Source organism: Muntiacus reevesi, chromosome 9, assembly GCF_963930625.1.
Source record: "Muntiacus reevesi chromosome 9, mMunRee1.1, whole genome shotgun sequence".
Classification (NCBI taxonomy): Eukaryota; Metazoa; Chordata; class Mammalia; order Artiodactyla; family Cervidae; genus Muntiacus; species Muntiacus reevesi.
Genome location: NC_089257.1, coordinates 28,627,172 through 28,646,769, shown reverse-complemented (window position 1 = coordinate 28,646,769; position 19,598 = coordinate 28,627,172). Strand labels below are relative to the sequence as shown.

Sequence of the window (19,598 nt, the reverse complement as noted above, 5' to 3'; positions counted from 1 at the left end):
AGCCAAAAAGTGGAAACAACCCAAATGCCCAACCAATGACAAATGAACAAACAAAATATCAATACAAAGGATTATTATTCGACCATAAAAGGAAACAAAGTACTAATAAAAGCTGCAATATTGACCAACCTCGAAAATGTAATGCTAAGTGAAAGAAACCAAACACAAAAGATCACATTTACTATGATTCCATTTATATGAAATGTCTAGAACTGGCAAATCTACGGAGACAGAGGATGGGAGGAGAGAGAAACTGAGAATGACTACTAACAGATACGGGGTTTCTTTTAAGGGGCGGGGGGATGGAGTTCTGGAATTAGATGGTGGTGATGGCCAGACAGCATTGTGAATATACTAAAACCACCAAATTGTATGCTTAAATGGTTTTAAAATAGCACATTTTATGGTGAGCTTCCCTTGTGGCTCAGCTGGGAAAGAATCCGCCAGTGATACAGGAGACTTGGGTTTGCTCTCTGGGTTGGGAAAATCCCCTAGAGAAGGGAAAGGCTACCTATTCCAGTATTCTGGCCTGGAGAATTCCATGGACTATATAGTCCATGGAGTCGCAAAGAGTCCGACATGACTGAGTGACTTTCATGTTTTATCGTATGTATATTTTATCTCAGTTTTTTTCAAGCTACCAATCTGGGAAATGGAGCCTCATCCCACTAGGCAAGCCTGGGAGCCTGTGTACAGCATGCAGCTCAGATAACTCACCCAAGGAGTAAGGAAGTTGGGGTATTCATATTATACACTAACTTCCATCAGTCAGTGATGATTAGGGAGCATTGATTCCTTGGGCTTCTGGCCTGCCTGCAGAAGGGGCTCTGGTGGCCAGAGAAAGTCCTTAGGCAAAGAAATGTTAGTGTTCATAGTTGAGACTCAGGCCAGCATGCCCTGAAAGGTACAGGCAAGGGGGTTCAGGCAGTGGACCGACAATCTGCTACTCTCTCATCAAGTTGTTTTAAGATTAAACAAGAAAGGCTGTGCAAAAAAGGCTTCACAGTGCTAGACACAGAGAAAACTCTCAATATATGTGAGTTATTTTTACAAAAGACTCAATAAGGTTAAATAATTTGATCCAAACTACACAGGCAATACAAGTTGGAGCTGGGATTTACACAGCCCTGTGTGCAGCCCAGTCTTTCATACAGAGAACGATATTAACAAACATACACTAACCAATCTTGCAAACAAACCTCAGGCAGCGATCCTGTCGTCATGGCGTTCAGAGGCTACAATATGCATCTTTACTCTTTAGTCTCTCTCCTCCCCGTTATATGCCCTCAGTGGAGGGAAGCAGCTGCTTTTCTCACAAAAAGGCCTTGAGGGCTGATGTTACTGTCTGCTCAAGTTTCAGGGTTTGGATATTACATGGCTTGTTGTGTAGTTGCTTAATTGAGATTCAAAGCCTGCACATTTGCTGACGATTTAGTGCAAAGGACCAAGACAGACAAACACCTGCGACTGCAGGCGCAGCAGGGCAACCGTGTCCTCCTCACTCACCTATTGGTCCAGCTGTTCTCCAGAACAACCTGACTTCAAGTTGGCTCAACAAAGGAGCCACACCAGCAAAAACACTAGAGGAAAATGGGCATCTCCTCCCAGAACGCCCTGCACTTGCCCCCACCAGAGCACGCCAGAAAGGTGACATGAGGATGGGGGCTGAAGAGCCCGCACCTACCTGATCAAATACTGGTTGATAATCGTGTCGAAGTAGCTGTAGTACACGACATTGTTCACGTGGCCGTACTGGTCATTGTCCTGCCACCTCGTCTGGATGGGCAAGAAGTACCCGTAGGCCTCCTGGTGCCGATGGCGATCCTCAGCTCGCTGGTTCTCTGATGCTGTAGCCAAGGAACGGCCATTCCTAGGAAGCAGCCTCGATACCCAAGAGGTCATAGTGGGGCTGCTGCCTTGGATGGTACCTTCAAGAGAAAAAGCAACAGAGGACGAGAATGGCCTTCAGAAATCTTGATGTTAGTTTTACAAAGGCAATTGCATTAAATCTTGACCATTGGTTTCAAAAGGAAATTAGACTTTTTTTTTTTTTTTGGCTAGGAAATAAATCTTCCCTGATAATCCAGGTCCTTACCACAAACCTACTGACTTTTTAAAAAGGATTCCTTATTTAAAAGGTTTTGACACACACTGACAGAAACAGGTGAAGCCTTTGCTTGAATTTGACCAGTGAGAATTTAAAGTACATTTCTATGGAGGTGCTCTACTCCACAAAGTATTTCAAGGTGGGCACTGTTTCTGACAAAATCTGTACCATCACTAAGGGCATAAAGACAGAGCTAGGCAACCAGTATAAAATCAGATGTTTACTAGAAAATATTATCAGTTGGGCCTATCAACTGTAAAGGTATTTTCTTTTATTTATTTATTTATTTAGGCATGTGGGATCTTAGTTCCCTGACCAGGGATTGAACCTGTGCCCTCTGCGTTGGGAGCACCGAGTTTTAACCACCTGACTACCAGGGAAGTCCCAGGTTTTTTCTTTTAAGGGCATTAATTTTCCTTTAGAACAAAAGTAACGTCCTATGGAAAATTTTTAGATGACGCACAAAGGAGGATAAAACTCAACAATACCAGCTATTAACACTTCCATGTGCATTACTCCCGCCTTATATATCTGCAAACACATTCTTTTTTTTTTTTTTTTTTTTTTTCAACATTTTATCTTCTTTATTCCCATTGCTGGGTTTCTGAGTGATGCTTAACAAAACAATCACACAATGGTTTCAAATTTTATTGCTGCCTAGCCAAGTGTCCTTGTGTCTTTACTCTTCACTCTTCAATTCTCTATAACATCTGTTGAAATAGTTACCCACTCTTATGATTCCATTTTGTCCCTCATCACCCACCTTCTAATTCATGGAGAAAAGCAAAGCATCAGAAAATACGTCTCTCAAATTTCTGTCCTGGAACCTAAGAACATATCTGCCTGACATTTTCTCTTTTTATATTATTAAAGAAGGACTCTTCTTCCTGTCCATTGATAGCTTCTGCCTATGCCATCTCCAGCCCTTCTCAGGACACTTACTCTATGAATTATATACTTAACAACATTTATGAAGTTTCAAACATGTCAGCATAACACAGTTTCTTTTTCCAGTTATTTATTTACTCTTTCCTGTCTCTTAATAGCTTATATAATTTCAAAAATTAAATTTGTATCACCCCTTCAGTGCCATCCAATCATTCCTCAAAGAGCTTGAACACATTTTGTGTTCCTACGAACATCTTTAGCCAATATCTTCTTATTTATTATACTTCGTAGCAATTATTTGCCTCTGTTAAATTGCTTAAAAGAATATTTGACAGTCCTGCTCATCTTAAAGTTTTCTACTTTTTGTAACACTACAGATTCCTTTGATTTTATTATAGTCCTATGGATATTCTCTCTTGGGATCCTTGCAATGGTCTTCTTCTCATACAAGTTCATGTTCCTCAGGGGCTCTCTTCACAGTGCCTCAGCTCATTACTTTCATCTTTTGTATTTGCAAACACATTCTTAAACAGGATCATACTGCTCACGTTGCTTTGTAGTCGCCTGTGCTTAACAATACTCGCTAATGTTACATAGAAAGTGTCTATGCTGCGCTGTACTTAGTTGCTCAGTCATGTACGACTCTTTGCAGCCCCATGGACTGTAGCCCGACAGGCTTCTCTGTTCATGGGGATTCTCCAGGCAAGAAGAGTGGGTTGCCATGCCCTCCTCTAGGAGAGAGTAATAAATACGCTTAAACATTCTCTTCTGTCACTTGCAGTGCTGGATTCTGTTATATTCCATTGTATAGAAGCACCACAATTTATCAAATATTCTTTTGTTGCAAATCGAGGATTTTGATTCCAAGTTTGTTCATTGGGATTGGAATCTTTGTAAATAAACCTTCACACACATCTGTGATTATCTTCTTAGGATAAATACTTAACTGGGTCAAAGAGTACATTGTTAAGGATTTTGATATAAGTTAACGCCCTCCAGAAAGGTGGTACCAATTTATATCCTCCACAGCAGTGTACAAGCAGGCCAATTTCCTTGTCAATTTTAAAATGTTTTATCAATTTGACTGTGTTTTCTCATTTCTATACAAATTTAAAGAGATGTGCTCAGTGGAAAGATGACTGCTGCAACCATCTATGATGGAATAACCAGTATCAGAATAACCCCTCTGAGAACAACTACAGGAACTAGATGAGACACACAAGCAAAGCTGTGTGGAGGTTTGAAGAGAAAAATCAAGGCAGCAGGATTCTCCAGGCTGCACCCCCAAGGACAGGGTAACACACTTGCCACTGCTGTTTCTCATCAGGGCATCTGCTAATTTGCCACATTGGGGAATAAAGGCTGAAGAAATAACAGCAACCTAGAGTTTGCAGTAAGTAGTCTCGCTGTGGTGGAAGAGTTAACAAAAATTGAAAGGCCAAGACCCTGGAGAAAGTGAGCAAATTCCCCTCAAGGCCTTTGCTGACTCTCAAGCTGCACATGCTCAGAGAAAAGAGAGAAACTAGCTGAAGCAACTGAATATGGCTAAAGTCTCAGGAGGAGACGAGAGTCTCATTACACTGAGGAGCCAAAAATGAGCTTTCAGGGCTGACAAGGAGGAGGGCGAAGACTAGACTTTCAGTTTCAACCCAAGAAGTATTACTCCCTTAGAATGAAGGCAAGCCTTACATTGACAAGCCTTGATCAAGATTATCTACCCATATATCATCTGTCAACTAGTAGAAAATGAAATCATCTCTGAAGGGAAACACCACCATCCAGAGCCTGTACATCATCATTTTACATACAAAGACTAGCCTTCACTCGAAAATACCAAGTCTACTAGCAAGAAGGAACAGAAGAATTAATTTTAATAAAATAGAAACAGTCCCACAGACTCACACAGATTTCAAAATAGCTATGATTAACATACATCAGAAATAAAAGTCTAATACCCATTCCAACACATAAAAAATTCTAAAACTGAAGGGGAGAAATGTCAAAAACCCAATACAAAAATAAGCAAAAGTCACAGACAATTCACAGATAAAGATTTTAAATGACTTTCAAATATATGAAAAGACGGACAACTTTAGTTATAATAGAAATTATACCTGTGCTGAGATACCATTTCTCAATTATTAGATTTGGTAAAAATTACAAAGCTTGATAGCACATTCTGTTGACATAGCCATGAGGAAAGAGACTTTTATACATCGCTGGTGGGAATGTCTCCCACAACTTTATGGGAGGAGGATTTGACAATATCTAACAAAACCACAAGTAAGCTTACCTTTTAAATTGCATCTAATAATTTTCCTTGAAAATACACCTTCAAGAATGTAAAAAAAAAAAAAAAGAAAACATATGAACAAAGGACATTATTTGTAACTAAAAGATATTGTGAAAAAACACATTAAAAAAAAAAACACATACACATAAGAGATTGGTTGAATGAACTATGGTATATTCGCACAATAGTATACTGAAAGTGAAAGTCACCCAGTCTTGTCCAGCTCTTTGGGACCCCATGAACTGTACAGTCCACGGAATTCTTTAGACCAGAATAGTGGAGTGGGTAGCCTTTCCCTGCTCCAGGGGAAGTTTCCAACCCAGGGATCGAACCCAGGTCTCCCGTATTGCAGGCAGACTCTTTACCAGCTGCACCACAAGGGAAGCCCCTATAGTATACTACGTAACTGTAAATAAAAACTAAATAAGACATGATATGGAGTGATTGACAGAATATATTTGCTGTCTATCAATAAAAGCAGTAGTTTTTAACCTGGTTGTCCAGTGGTTAAGAATCTACCTTCCAATGAAAGGGATACAAGTTCAATATCTGCTTGGGGAACTAAGAGCCAGGGGGTAAACCAAGCATACATGCCGCAATGAAAACCCAGAGCAGCCGAAAAAAAAAAAAAAAAATCATCAAAAGCAAAGTGCAAAGGGGCATATATACAATGATACTTTTGTGCAAGAAAGAAGAGGAAATAAGATAATATAAATGTATTTACTTTTATTTTAAAAAACAAATCCAGGAAGGATGAACCAGAAATTTACAAGGGTGCATTAAGGTGCATGGGGTGGGAAAGGGGAAGTAATACTCCTCTGAATATAGATTTTTGTGTAATTTTGAGTTTTGGAAGCATGCTAATGCTTTATATACTCATACAAAATAAGGATGATGATGATGTTAAATTAACAATGATGGAGGGGAAAGAAACCAAAAATGGAATACAAACAGAAGTAAATGAGCCTAACTAAAATTCAAATGAATAACATAATCACACTGAAGGGAAAAATAATTGCTTTTGAATGCGGAGTTTTAATTATATACTCTCAGTTTGGAAACAAAAATCTTTTTATAAGCATTGAACACTGGTTAATCAGCATGATTTTTTATAGTGGTAGGGGTAGCAAATCTAAAATACTCTCTGTGAATCTAAGCCTAGGCAAGTGAGTAAAATATACTGAGAATAATCTGAGCCAGATTTGTCACTTGTAAAAAGGGCTTACAAATATAGAAAGGAAAAAGTCTAAAGTGAACATTCTGGTGTTCGATTAGATCTGGGATCATCAATATGAACTCCATAGTTAGAGGCGGAGATAGAGATTTCCTAATCCAGCTGAGGCTAGATGTAATGGCAGAGACTAGATATAATATAGTACATTTTCTACTGCAGTAGAAAATCAGCACACTTGGTGTCTGCTTCCCTTGTGGCTCAGCTGGTAAAGAATCTGCCTGCAATGCGGGAGACCTGGGTTTGATCCCTGGGTTGGGAAGATCCCCTGGAGAAGGGAAAGGCTACCCAGTCCAGTATTCTGGCCTGGAGAATTCCAAGAACTGTATAGTTGTAGGGTTGCAGAGTCAGACACAACTGAGCGACTTTCACTTTACTTGGTATCTAGACTCTTTTCCTTTTTTTTGGCCACGCCACACAGCATGTGGAATCTTAGTTTCCCAACCAGGGATTGAACCCTTATCCCCTGCATTGAAAGCACGGCGTCTTAACCACTGGACCACCAAGGAAGTTCCCAGATCTAAGCTTCAAAATACCCACCTCCAGAGAAAGGAACCAGGGCTCCTTAAAAGAAACAATTGATTACAGTGCTAGGGTAGATAAAGTAAAAGATGATCCTGGAATATCTCACTGTGCCAGAAAGTAATGAAATGTACAAAGAATGATGAGCATGTCAAAAGTTCATGGGAACTTGTTTGAGTGGGTTCCCAATGGCCAAATCTGAAATATTTGAGTATCAAATTAAAACAAGATCAATGGATTATAACATTGTGAATTAAATAACAATTCTTAAGTCTACCAAATTAATAAATAGAGGTAAAAGAAAGTTACCCCTTACATCAGTATGCTGAGTCATAAATGCAGAAAGGATAATGGAGTTAGAAAAATCATCATTTTGCAAATACCATAGGAATAACTGATTCAGTCAACAATCATTGATGGATGATAAAGTATACTGGATACAAGTTTGGTGAGAAGCAGATAATTTCCACGGTCTCAAAATAGTTCCCCACAAATTACTTATTCATTACAAATTAATAGTATTAAGTTTATGATGGCTCATACTGGTAAGACATCTCCTTACGCAAGTTATCAAAGTTAGTATCACTAATACTGAATCAAATGAACATCAAATGCCTCCTGATACAATGGCCTGAGAAGGACACATCACTTTTGTGTTATTTTACAATGTTATTGCATTGTAAAATACCTGAATCTAATCATAATGAAACACCAGAGAAACCAAGATTTAAAAATTCTACAAAGTGCTTGCTTGTACTCTTCAAAAATATCAGTATCATGAAAGACAAAGGGAGAAGAATTGTTTCAATTAAAGGAGATTAAACAACCATGACAACTAAATGCAATAATCCGAGATTACATACTTAACTAGGAAAAAGATTCTGCTATAAGGGAAATTATTGGAATAATTGACAAAATTTTAATTTAGATTGTAGATCAGATAACAGTATTGCATCAATACTAAATTTTCTAATTTTGAAGTTGTACTTTAGTTACATAAGATAAATTCCTTGTTTTTAGTAGATAACTGAAGAATTTAAAAATAAAGTATGACATCTGCAACGTCTTGCCAAATGGTTCAGAAAGAATACTGTGTGTGTGTTGAGTATGTAGGGGGATAATACACAGATATGAAGGAGAAGATGATAAAGTAAATGAGGAAATAATGTAAAATATTGGTGAATCTAGTAGAATATATAAGTAATCCTAATTTAAGATTGACTATAAGTCAAGGAAGCATGGTATAATCTCTAGGATAATCAGAAAAAGAATATTTAATTAACAAAGGGAAAACTAAACAATAAAGATACTTTTCAAAGCCAAAAGAAAGCCATATGTCAGACGAGAGGACCAAAAACAGATTGAGACCAAAAAAAAAAAAAAAAAAAAACTGTAAGATAGTAAATAGACAAGAATAAAAATTAGCAATAATTACATGAATTGCAATGAAGTACTCCAAATAATAGGCATAGACTCTAAGAATGGATATTTTTAAAACACAACTACATGTTATTTATAATAGACACAACTTAAATACAAGGAAAAGAAAACTCAGTAGTAAAATGATAGAAAACATACAAACATAAACAAGAAAAAAGGGTAACGTAGATACACTAATGGCAGACAAAATGGATTTTAAGGCAAGAAGTATTACTACACACAAAAGAGAAACTTTGGTAAAGATAAACAGGTCAATTCAACCTGAAGATTTCATAACATAGCCTCAAATATAGTAAAAACTAACAAAACTACAGGACTAATAAACATATTCCCACTTGCAATGTGTAGCTCTAACACACCTCTCTCAATAGCTCAAAGAAGCAGAAAATAAACTAATCTATAGAAAATTGAACATGATTAAAAACACAGGACCTACTGATTGGAGAATACACATTATTTTCAGGTACATATAGAAGTTACCAAAATAAAACATATACCAGGCCATAAAACAGGTCTCAAAAAATTTTAGAGAATTAAAATCAGAGTATGTTCTGTGACCACAGTGGAATTAATCTAAAAATCAATAACAATAACTACAACAAAAACACAATTTTAAAAATCCCCAAAGGCCAGATGATAAATAAAGTTAAATAGGAAATCACAATGGAAAATAAGAAAACATTTTCAACAGAATGGCAATAAAAATATGACATATAAAACCTTATGGGATATACCTAACATGTAGCTAGAGAAAACACAATAGTTAAGTGAAAATCTAAGGATGAAAAGGAGTGATCTAAGGATCTATCTCAATAACCTTGAAAAAGAGGAGCAAATTGAACTCAAAGTACAAAAATAATAATGAGGATAAGAACAAAAGGCAATAAAATAGACCAAAAAGAACAAAACAAAACAAAACAAACAAACACCACAGTAGAGAAGAAGTCTTTTTCTGTAAAGGACAAATGGTAAACATTTAAAATTTTGTGGGCCATATGTTACAACTACTCATCTCTGCCATTGTAGTGCAAAGCAGGCGTAGTCAATACAAAATGAATGGACACAGCTGTGTTTCAACAAAACTACATTTACAAAACAGGTAATGGGTTATATTTGACTCATGGGCCATATTTTGTCAATCACTACAGCAGAAAATATAATAAAGCTAAAAGTTTGTTCTTTGAGAAAATAAAAAAAAATTGATTTAAAAATATAGTAAGAGTATAAAAAGAAAAGAGGGTACAAATTATCAATATAAGAAATTAAAAAGGGACATCACTACAGATCTCACAGGTATTAAAAAGATAAGATGTTATAAATATCTTTAAATCAAAAAATTTGATAATTTAGGTGAAATGGATAATTCATTTTTTAAGATACTAACTTACCAAAACTGACACAAGAAGAAATAGAAAATTCAAATAGCCTTATATCCATTCAAATACGCATCTATAATTAAAAGCCTGTCCACAAAGAAAAGTTTAGGACCAAATGGCTTCATCAGTAAGTTTTTTATTTCATGAACTAATACCAATGTTATACAAATTATTTCAAAGAACAGATAAAGTAAATTCATTTCTGAACACATTTTATGAGGCCTATACAGCCTTGATACCAAAACATACCAATGAAGAAAAAGTACTACAAGAAAGGAAAAGTATAAGCCAATCTATCTTAGGAACATAGATGCAATAATTTGGCAAAATGAAATTAAATATTGGCATGTCAAAACTGGGGATATAAAAGAGAATAGATTTCAACTAACTTAATTTATACTACTAAGCTGATTTAAAACTTGAAAATCCATCAATATAATTTACTCCCATTAACTAAATAAATAACAAAAGTTGTATTGTCACTAATATATGAAAAAAAGCACTTGATGAAATTCAGTGCCAATTCATATTAAAATCCTAACAAAGTAGGAATAAAAGAAACTGCCTTAACTAATAAAGAATATCTTTTTTAAATTTACATTAAGTATATTAATGGTAAAATAGTGAAAGTTTTACCATTGAAATTGGGAATAAAATCAGAATGACTGTGGTCATTTTTATTAAACATTATATTGTGGTCCAAGGGAAAAAAATTAAATGTTTTTAGGAAAAATTCACCATTGTTCACAGATGATATGAGTACACACCTAAAATATTCAGAATAATCTATTAAGGATTAAAAAGTGAATTTAGCAAAGTCCCTTTAAATCATACTTAAAAGTCAATTGTGTTTCTAGATATTAGCACTAAACAACTGGAAAAGGAAAATTTAAAACAATACCATTTTTATTAGTAAAACATATGCTACCTAAGAATCAGTTCAGTTCAGTTACTCAGTCGTGTCCGACTCTTTGTGACCCCATGAACCACAGCATGCCAGGCCTCCCTGTCCATCACCAACTCCCAGAGTCCACCCAAACCCATGTCCATCGAGTTGGTGATGCCATCCAACCATCTCATCCTCTGTCGTCCCCTTCTCCTCCTGCCCTCAATCTTTCCCAGCATCAGGGTCTTTTCCAATGAGTCAGCTCTTCGCATCAGGTGGCCAAAGTGTTGGAGTTTCAGCTTCAACATCACTCCTTCCAATGAACACCCAGGATTGATCTCCTTTAGGATGGACTGGTTGGATCTCCTTGCAGTCCAAGGGACTCTCAAGAGTCTTCTCCAACACCACACTTCAAAAGCATCAATTCTTCGGTGCTCAGCTTTCTTTAGAGTCCAACTCTCACAACCATACATGACTACTGGAAAACCATAGCTTTGACTAGATGGAGCTTTGTTGACAAAGTAATGTCTCTGCTTTTTAATATGCTGTCGAGGTTGGTCATAACTTGCCTTCCAAGGAGTAAGTGTCTTTTAATTTCATGGCTGCAATCACCATCTGCAGTGATTTTGAAGCCCAGAAGAATAAAGTCAGCCACTGTTTCCCCATCTATTTGCCATGAAATGATGGGACCGGATGCCATGATCTTAGTTTTCTGAATGTTGAGTTTTAAGCCAACTTTTTCACTGTCCTCTTTCACTTTCATCAAGAGGCTCTTTAGTTCTTCTTCACTTTCTGCCATAAAGATGGTGTCATTTGCATATCTGAGGTTATTGATATTTCTCCCAGCAATCTTGATTCCAGCTTGTGCTTCCTCCAGCCCAGCATTTCTCATGATGTACTCTGCATATAAGTTAAATGAGCAAGGTGACAATATACAGCCTTGATGTACTCCTTTTCCTATTTGGAACCAGTCTGTCGTTCCACGTAAAGTTCTAACTGTTGCTTCCTGACTTGCATACAGGTTTCTCAAGAGGCAAGTCAGGTGGTCTGGTATGCCCATCTCTTTCAGAATTTTCCACAGTTTCTTGTGATCCACACAGTCAAAGGCTTTGGCATAGTCAATAAAGCAGAAATAGATGTTTTTCTGAAACTCTCTTGCTTTTCCGATGATCCAGCAGATGTTGGCAATTTGATCTCTGGTTCCTCTGCCTTTTCTAAAACCAGCTTCAACGTCTGGAAGTTCACGGTTCATGTATTGCTGAAGCCTGGTTTGGAGAATTTTGAGCATTACTTTACCAGCACGTGAGATGAGTGCAATTGTGCAGTAGTTTGAGCATTCTTTGTGATTGCCTTTCTTAGGGATTGGAATGAAAACTGACCTTTTCCAGTCCTGTGGCTACTGCTGAGTTTTCCAAATTTGCTGGCATATTGAGTGCAGCACTTTTTATCATCAAAAAGATAAATATCAGAAACCTAGAAACAGAAGTATTAAAAACTGTGCAAGACCTATATACTGAAAACTACGAAACACTGCCAGGAGAAATTAAGAATGACATAAATGGAGGGATATATCATAACCGTGGACTGGAAGACCAAGTATTGGGAGGGTCTCCCCCATTGACCTATTTAAGTTCGAATAAATTCTAATCAAAATCCCAGCTGGCTTTTCTATGAAAACTAATAAACTGATCATACATTTTACACAGAACTGTAAAAGACAGAATAGTCAAAACAAACATGAAAAAGAATAAAATTGAAGAATTTACATTATCAATTATCAAGACTTATTATAAAGTATAGCCTAATTGAAACAGTGGTATTGGCACAGGATGTACAAACATATTGATGAAATAGAACAGTGGGTCTGGGAAACAGGCCATCCTTATAAGACCAAATAATTTATGAAAAAGGTGCCACTGAAATGCAATGGGGAAAGGATAATATTTTTAATAATTTGTATTATATAATGAAACTTTATCCCATCTCAAAACATGTACATAATTCTATATGATTATTGATTTAAATGTAAAAGAAAAAACAATAAAGTTTCTAGAAAGTATTATAGACTATATTTTTAACATTGCAATAATGTTAAAATAATCTCTTAATCTCTCAAGAATAATCTCTTAATACAAAAGGATACAAAAGTCACTTATTATAAAAGAAATGATTAATAAATTTAACTTCTTTTAAATTAAAATTAAGAACTTGTGTTTATCAAATGACACCAGTAAGTTATGCAATACATATATCCAAAAAGAACTAATATCCCAAATATATAGAGAACCCCTACAAATCAATGGAAAAGAATTACACAACCCAAGTTTAAAAAGAAAAAGTTAAAGACTTGAATGGGCATATGATGAAAAAGGATACTCAACTGGCCAATAAATTAATGGTACTAAATATCATTACCCATCAAGAAGAAAAGAAAGTGAAGTCGCTCAGTTGTGTCTAACTCTTTGCGACCCCATGAACTAAAGCCTTCTAGGCTCCTCCGTCCATGAGATTTTCCAGACAAGAATACTGGAGTGGGTTGCCATTTCTTTCTCCAGGAGATCTTCTTGACCCAGAGATCAAAGCTGGGTCTCCTGCAATGCAGGCAGACTCTTTATCATCTGAGCCACCAGGGTATGAGTATGAGCCATGAAGAAAATGTAAATTAAAACCACAGTTATTTCACTTCTAAACCCCTCATAATGGCTAAAAGTTAATTTTGTTGATGAGGATGTGGAGCAACTAGAACTTTAATACTCTGCTGGTGGAAGTATAAACTGGTACCTATTAATAGAATTTAGCAATCTATTGCACAGTATTTACTGAAAGTGTACAACTTTATATATTATGACCCAGCAGTTCCACCCCTTGTTATACAGTTTGTAAAAATGCTTACATATGTCCCCCCCAAAAAATACATACAGGGACATCCTTACCAGTGCTGCTCATAACAGACCCAAACTTAAAACAACACAAGTATTCATCGGTAGTACAATGGATAAACAAAAAGCAAATACACATATAACAGAATACTAGACAGCCTTGAAAAGTGACTGTCTGCTACATACAATCACATTAATAAATCTCACAGGCATAATTTTGTGTGAAAGGAGCCAAACAGAAAAGGGTAGCCACTGTATGATTCCTGGTATGTACACTCCCAAAACATCAGGAACAGTCTACATCAATGATACAACAATCGATGATAGAAATCAGAATGATGGTTACTTTGGGACAAGGGATAATGACTGGGAAGGGACATAAAGAAGGCTTCTGTGGGGTTAATAATATTCTACACCTCAGTCTGGGGTGGCATTTACACGAGTATATGACTTTACAGAAATTCATCAAGCTTCTTTCATCTATAAAAGTGTTATGCTTATGGCATCAGCATGGTAGCAGCTGGTGGCTCAGGCAGTAAAGAATCTGCCTGCAATGCAGGAACCCTGGGTTTGATCCCTGAGTCAGGAAGATTCCCAGAGAAGCGAATGGCTATCTACTCTAGTATTCTTGCCTAGGAAATCCCACGGACAGAGGGGCCTGGTGGGTTACAGTCCATGGGTTACAAAGAGTCAGACATGACTGAGCAACTAACACTATCACTTTTCAAAATTTGTTCCAAAAAAGAGTGCAATGTGAACAAAAATTACATTACTCTAAATTAAGTCTCTAGTGTCCAAAACAATTTATTTTTCCTTTTTACGTATACAAGGAATCTATCTCTTGTCCATTCACCTTCATGCAAACTCATAAAACTTAAGGGAGTCAAGATTCTTCTTTATTCACTTAATGCCTTATTATATAGATTGTTTTGTGGATATGCACATAATTACACAGCCGCAAGCAGGCAATGATAAAAATGGACTTTAACTGTCACCTAGTAGAAAGCATGGAGAAGGAAATGGCAACCCACTCCAGTGTTCTTGCCTGGAGAATCCCAGCGACAGAGGAGCCTGGTGGGCTGCCGTCTATGGGGTCGCACAGAGTCAGACACGACTGAAGCAAGGCAGCAGCAGCAGCAGTAGAAAGCAAGAAATTACTTAGAATCTTTGATGACCTGAAAATAAACTGCCATCCAAGTGACATTTGAAAAGAGAAGTTTCTTTACTTGCACATCTTTATGTGAAACTTTCTTAAGGAATCAACCTGCAACATCTGTTTCTCTTGGTAACACACAGGCCAAAATTCATCCACTTAAGCAATACAAAAATCTGAAGAGTGCTCTGCATGGTACTGAGTATCAGTTGGCATTTTGACTGACCACTAAGAGAAAGTAGAAGGAAATCATTTCCTAAAACAATTTTAAAGAACTGTATCACTAAGTAGCAAAGCATACTGGCATAATCTAAAGGAAATCAATTTTGACAACTGCTTCACAAATATTCAGATTTTCCAAATAATATTAATGGAATTCTAAATCCTTTGGGAAAGTGCCTTGACTCCACAAAGAAAGTTATCACAAATGGGCACTTTGCTCAAGTCTAAATGTGTGGGGGAGGAGAATCCTGCCATGCAAATAAATTCTCAGGAAGCTGTGAAGATATTAGCTATTTGACTCAATTGATTCCAAGTTGAAACATAATAGTACATTATAAATCTGTTTTGATTTTACTTAATCTAATGAAAAAATGTTCATCTTTTTGATAAGTGCTCATTAGCCGTTTTTTTCTGACATAAACAGACAAGAAAGATGTTCTTGTGCTGCATTTAAAACGCAACTCAGCTAATTACAGTGCCATGACTCAAAGAACAAAATCAATGCACTGAAGTTTCTCACTTGAATTGTTTTTATAGTTGAATTAAAAATCTGACCAAAAAAAATTTTAAAGGGCCCCAGCAGTGTTTTTTACTAAGGTTGAATACTGTTTAAGTAAACAAAGGCTACATTTTAGCCCATTATATAAAATTTTTCTGTCAACTACTAAGAATAGTTGCTAAATTTATCAACCAATGGGCATGTGTTGGGGGTGGGGGTGCTCTCTTTTTTGGGAAGTGCTGATAAATTTGCATAAGCAATTCATTCGATTTCATCTAATCCTCTGTGAAACCAAAAACCAACAAGTAGATAATACCTGGTCAGGGTTGGAGCCTGTCAAGGACCAGGGAATAGCATGAAGGAAAGTGATCATATAAGAATCAAGCCAATTTAGAGCCCAGATTTATGACCAAGACTTTTAGAAATATCAGATGTTTTGGGCTTTTTGAACCACCAAGTATTACTCTGCTGAAACATTATTTTGAATGAGTCTAACAGAATTAATGCCCATTCCTAAAATGCTTGATTTTTGCTTCAGGAAATATTTTAACTACAGTAATCTGGGTGTCTTCGGGTATCTGATATCTGGTTATGACTCAAATAATCATTTCACTGATTTTTTAAACTGACTTTTTACTATAATGTATACTTACCTGAAACTAGAAACTTTAGAAATTATTTTAACTCTATGACACATGAATTATGCATATTGTATGCAAATTTCAAGGCAAAACATCACAAAGAGGAGTAAGTAAAGTGAATTACTTAAATATGTTACTTCTTCTTACCCTGTCTATGAGGTCAGTAGTTAAATGAATATATGAAACTTTTTAAAGGTTCGTTTGAATGAACAAACAGGTTAATGAGAGAATAATCTAGCACTAAACTCATTCAGTGGATGGTTGTCAGAGTCACCTTCATGATTTTGCTAGCATTTCATAGTCTTTAGATGTTTTGAGTACTAAGCAAAAACACATCTCATGTTCAGAAGGAAGTCAAATGGCTTTCGTTAACAAAGCTATAAACACCATATAACCACCTTGAAGCAAAAATGCATAGCTTGGAGGTCAAGAATTCAGGGTGGAAAAGCCAAGATCAAGTTCCAACTCCACCACTTGCTCTTCAAGGGAAACTGGACAAGATGCCTCACTTCTCTAAGATTCATAAATGATTAATGTTTGGGGAAAGAATACCTACATTGCTGTTTTGATACTACACTTAATAAGACGATAGATAAAAACCACTTAGCACAGGGCATAACACATCATTAGGATTCAAAAATTCTGCTGATACAAACAAACCTATAGAACTTGAGTCTCAAGGACCTTTCCAGGGGTGAGGAGTCACCTTTCTTCCATTTCATCCTATGTCATTTTCAATATTCCAGCATTGTCTGGAACAAAAAGGCAGACCATTTCCTTATATCACACTAACTGGTTTATATCAGGCATCAAACCTACAACCTTGACTTTGTTATTATCATCTCAGCATAAACAGCTCTCTTTATTAGACCTTATTTCAAAGTGTCAGCATGTAAGAGAAATGCAGTACATGGTGCACTTGATCATTACGGCCCACCAGAAAACCACATTTTTTCTGTAATTCAATATTATATTTCCATTAGTACTATTTGGCACAAAGGAAAAGTTTACCAGCTTATTAAGTAATGGAATGGGCCATATTCACGTTACTCTGACTTTATCTAAAGCAAATGAAACCATCAATGTTTACATACTTATCAGGTCTGATCCAAGTACCTCATTCCTTTCCATTAATATAAAAGGTTAATGGTCAACCATTAATGAATGCTTACTAAATTCCAAGAACTATGTGACACTCTTTCATGGACTATTTCACTTAATTCTAGACAGTAGCTACTGACATCCTTATAACCAGAAAGTGAGACTCAAGACAGGTTAAGCAATGTATTAAAGGCCATGCAGCTAGTAAGAGATTATTAGCAAATATTAATAAATCCAAGGGCACTCACATCAGTAAAAATTAATTCCAGTAGGATCAGAACTAGACAATTAAATGTTATTCTTCTACTTTGGGGTCATCTGGACACTGCTTAGCAAGTTCATTCTTTCATTTACTTCTGTATGTATTTACTGACTTTAGATTCACTTAGATGACTAAGATTAAACTTTGGGCAAGTATTTTACATCCCCTAGCATCAATTTCCTCATCTTTAAGGTGAGAATATCAAATATCATGAAGACTAAATAGCATGATATATGCGAAGCACTTGCAGCAGGAACTGGCACATAGCAAGTGCCAGCAATGTTCGCTGCTGCCGCCAAGTCGCTCAGTCGTGTCCGACTCTGTGCGACCCCATAGACGGCAGCCCACCAGGCGCCCCCGTCCCTGGGATTCTCCAGGCAAGAACACTGGAGCGGGTTGCCATGTCCTTCTCCAATGTTCGCTAGCTATCATTAAATGAAAGCATATTTTAAGACACACTCCGTAGAAAAGGAAATCATGACGCAAACGAGTTGAATTTTGACTCTATTATCATCACCTCTAGAAACAAATTCTAGGTTTTCTCAGAGATTTTTTTCTTATTAGAATATAGAAAAGGTTTCTAATCACCAAGACATTTAAAAAACTGCTACAATATGGGGGTCAACTCCCTGCTGTTACAAGTGGACAAACAGCATGTTCCCCTACATCATGATTGTCATTGGGAGGGAGGTGGGCTCACTGTCTTAAAACATTTCTTTCCTACTGTAAGACACTGAATTTGAATTAAATTTTTTGTAGAGTGAGCACAAAAGAATCATGCTAGCCTGACCTCAGAAGACAAGATGAAGAGAATTGAAGGCAGTTTTCTGAAGCACTGCAAAGACAAGGGATTTCTGGGCCTGAGAAGACTCATATGGCCAGAGGCCAAAACAAAAAGTGCTGGAATATTTTGCTTGGTTCCTGGAAACCAAATGCAAATCTAACCAACAATCAAGATCTATCATATCTAGCATCATGAAAAGCTCCAGACACAGCGCTGGAAATAGAATATGATATTGTTAAGGATGACAGTGACCATGAGCTTGTGTTTTATCTCCGGATCTGGGCTATGTCCTCTGAGGCCTGAACTCACTCACATTTGCTCAAAGATACCACTCTGGGATTCCTCTCCTAGACAGGGAAGCACATGCTTTGAAGAGCCACAGCATTTAATTCTGCAGACAGTTACTGTAAGATTGGTGATGTTACTCTCCCCCCCCCCTGAAAAAATGGTTCCTTTGCAAAACATAGATCAGAAGAGTGAGTGTAAGGAGTAACAGAGGAGACTCTGGACTGAATATTTTTAAAGTTTATACCCAAGCTCCTGGAAGAAAAGTACATCAAATCCAAATTTTAAAAATCTGAAAAATACCTGGCCTTGTCAGAATTTTAAAATAAACTATCATTTTAAAAACTACTTCCCAGTTCCTTGCAGACAAATGTTAACTTGGTTACCAATCAAAAGCTTTTTTATGCATTTAGCCCCAAACTGTCCTGCTGCCTGCAAGATCTGCAATAAAGCAATTAGAAGCCGTAGAGCAAACAAAATGTGTTCAGTACGCTGGCAGGCTCGGGAAGCAGATCAGAAATATTCACACACTGTCAGGGTGTTTTCTGGCTTTTTCTCTGTTTTATTCATTTATACTAATGTGTGGACAAGGGGGTTGAAAACATTTTGCTAAGAATGAAACCCTGAGATTTATATGTAATTTCTAAGCTTATCCTTGGGAAAGAAGCCACAATCTGTTTTCAGACAAGAGTAAAACACTCGCAATTCCCTTTGAAAAACAACGTCCAATCTTCCCTTAAATTGAGATGCCAGAGCAACTAGATTGCAATTTAAATCAGAGGACAAAATTAGCCCAGGTACACTAGGGTGGAAGGAGAGGCAGAACAGACACTGGTAAATAGCCTATGAATTCAAAATGTAGAGTCTTCTTCCTGCCCCGAGCCAGGTTTGACTTCCAACAAATTAGAGAATAAATTGGCAGTTCACCTACAATTCACTGGTAAACAAACATATTTCACCAGCTATTTCATGACCATCTTTTGAGCTGAGCCTTTTTAAATTCCATAAAGGACTGGGCTGTAACGGTAA

General features: G+C 36.8%; 1 protein-coding gene across 1 annotated transcript in view; it reads right to left on the bottom strand.

The window, feature by feature from the left end:
- LOC136174617 (uncharacterized) overlaps positions 1-19,598 on the bottom strand; it is a 194,601-nt gene that overhangs the window by 101,314 nt on the left and 73,689 nt on the right. The window contains exon 2 of the mRNA XM_065944789.1: positions 1,685-1,928. Within this exon, the coding sequence (XP_065800861.1) occupies positions 1,685-1,902 (218 nt within the window). The 5' untranslated portion in view covers positions 1,903-1,928. The remainder of the gene's footprint in view (positions 1-1,684; positions 1,929-19,598) is intronic.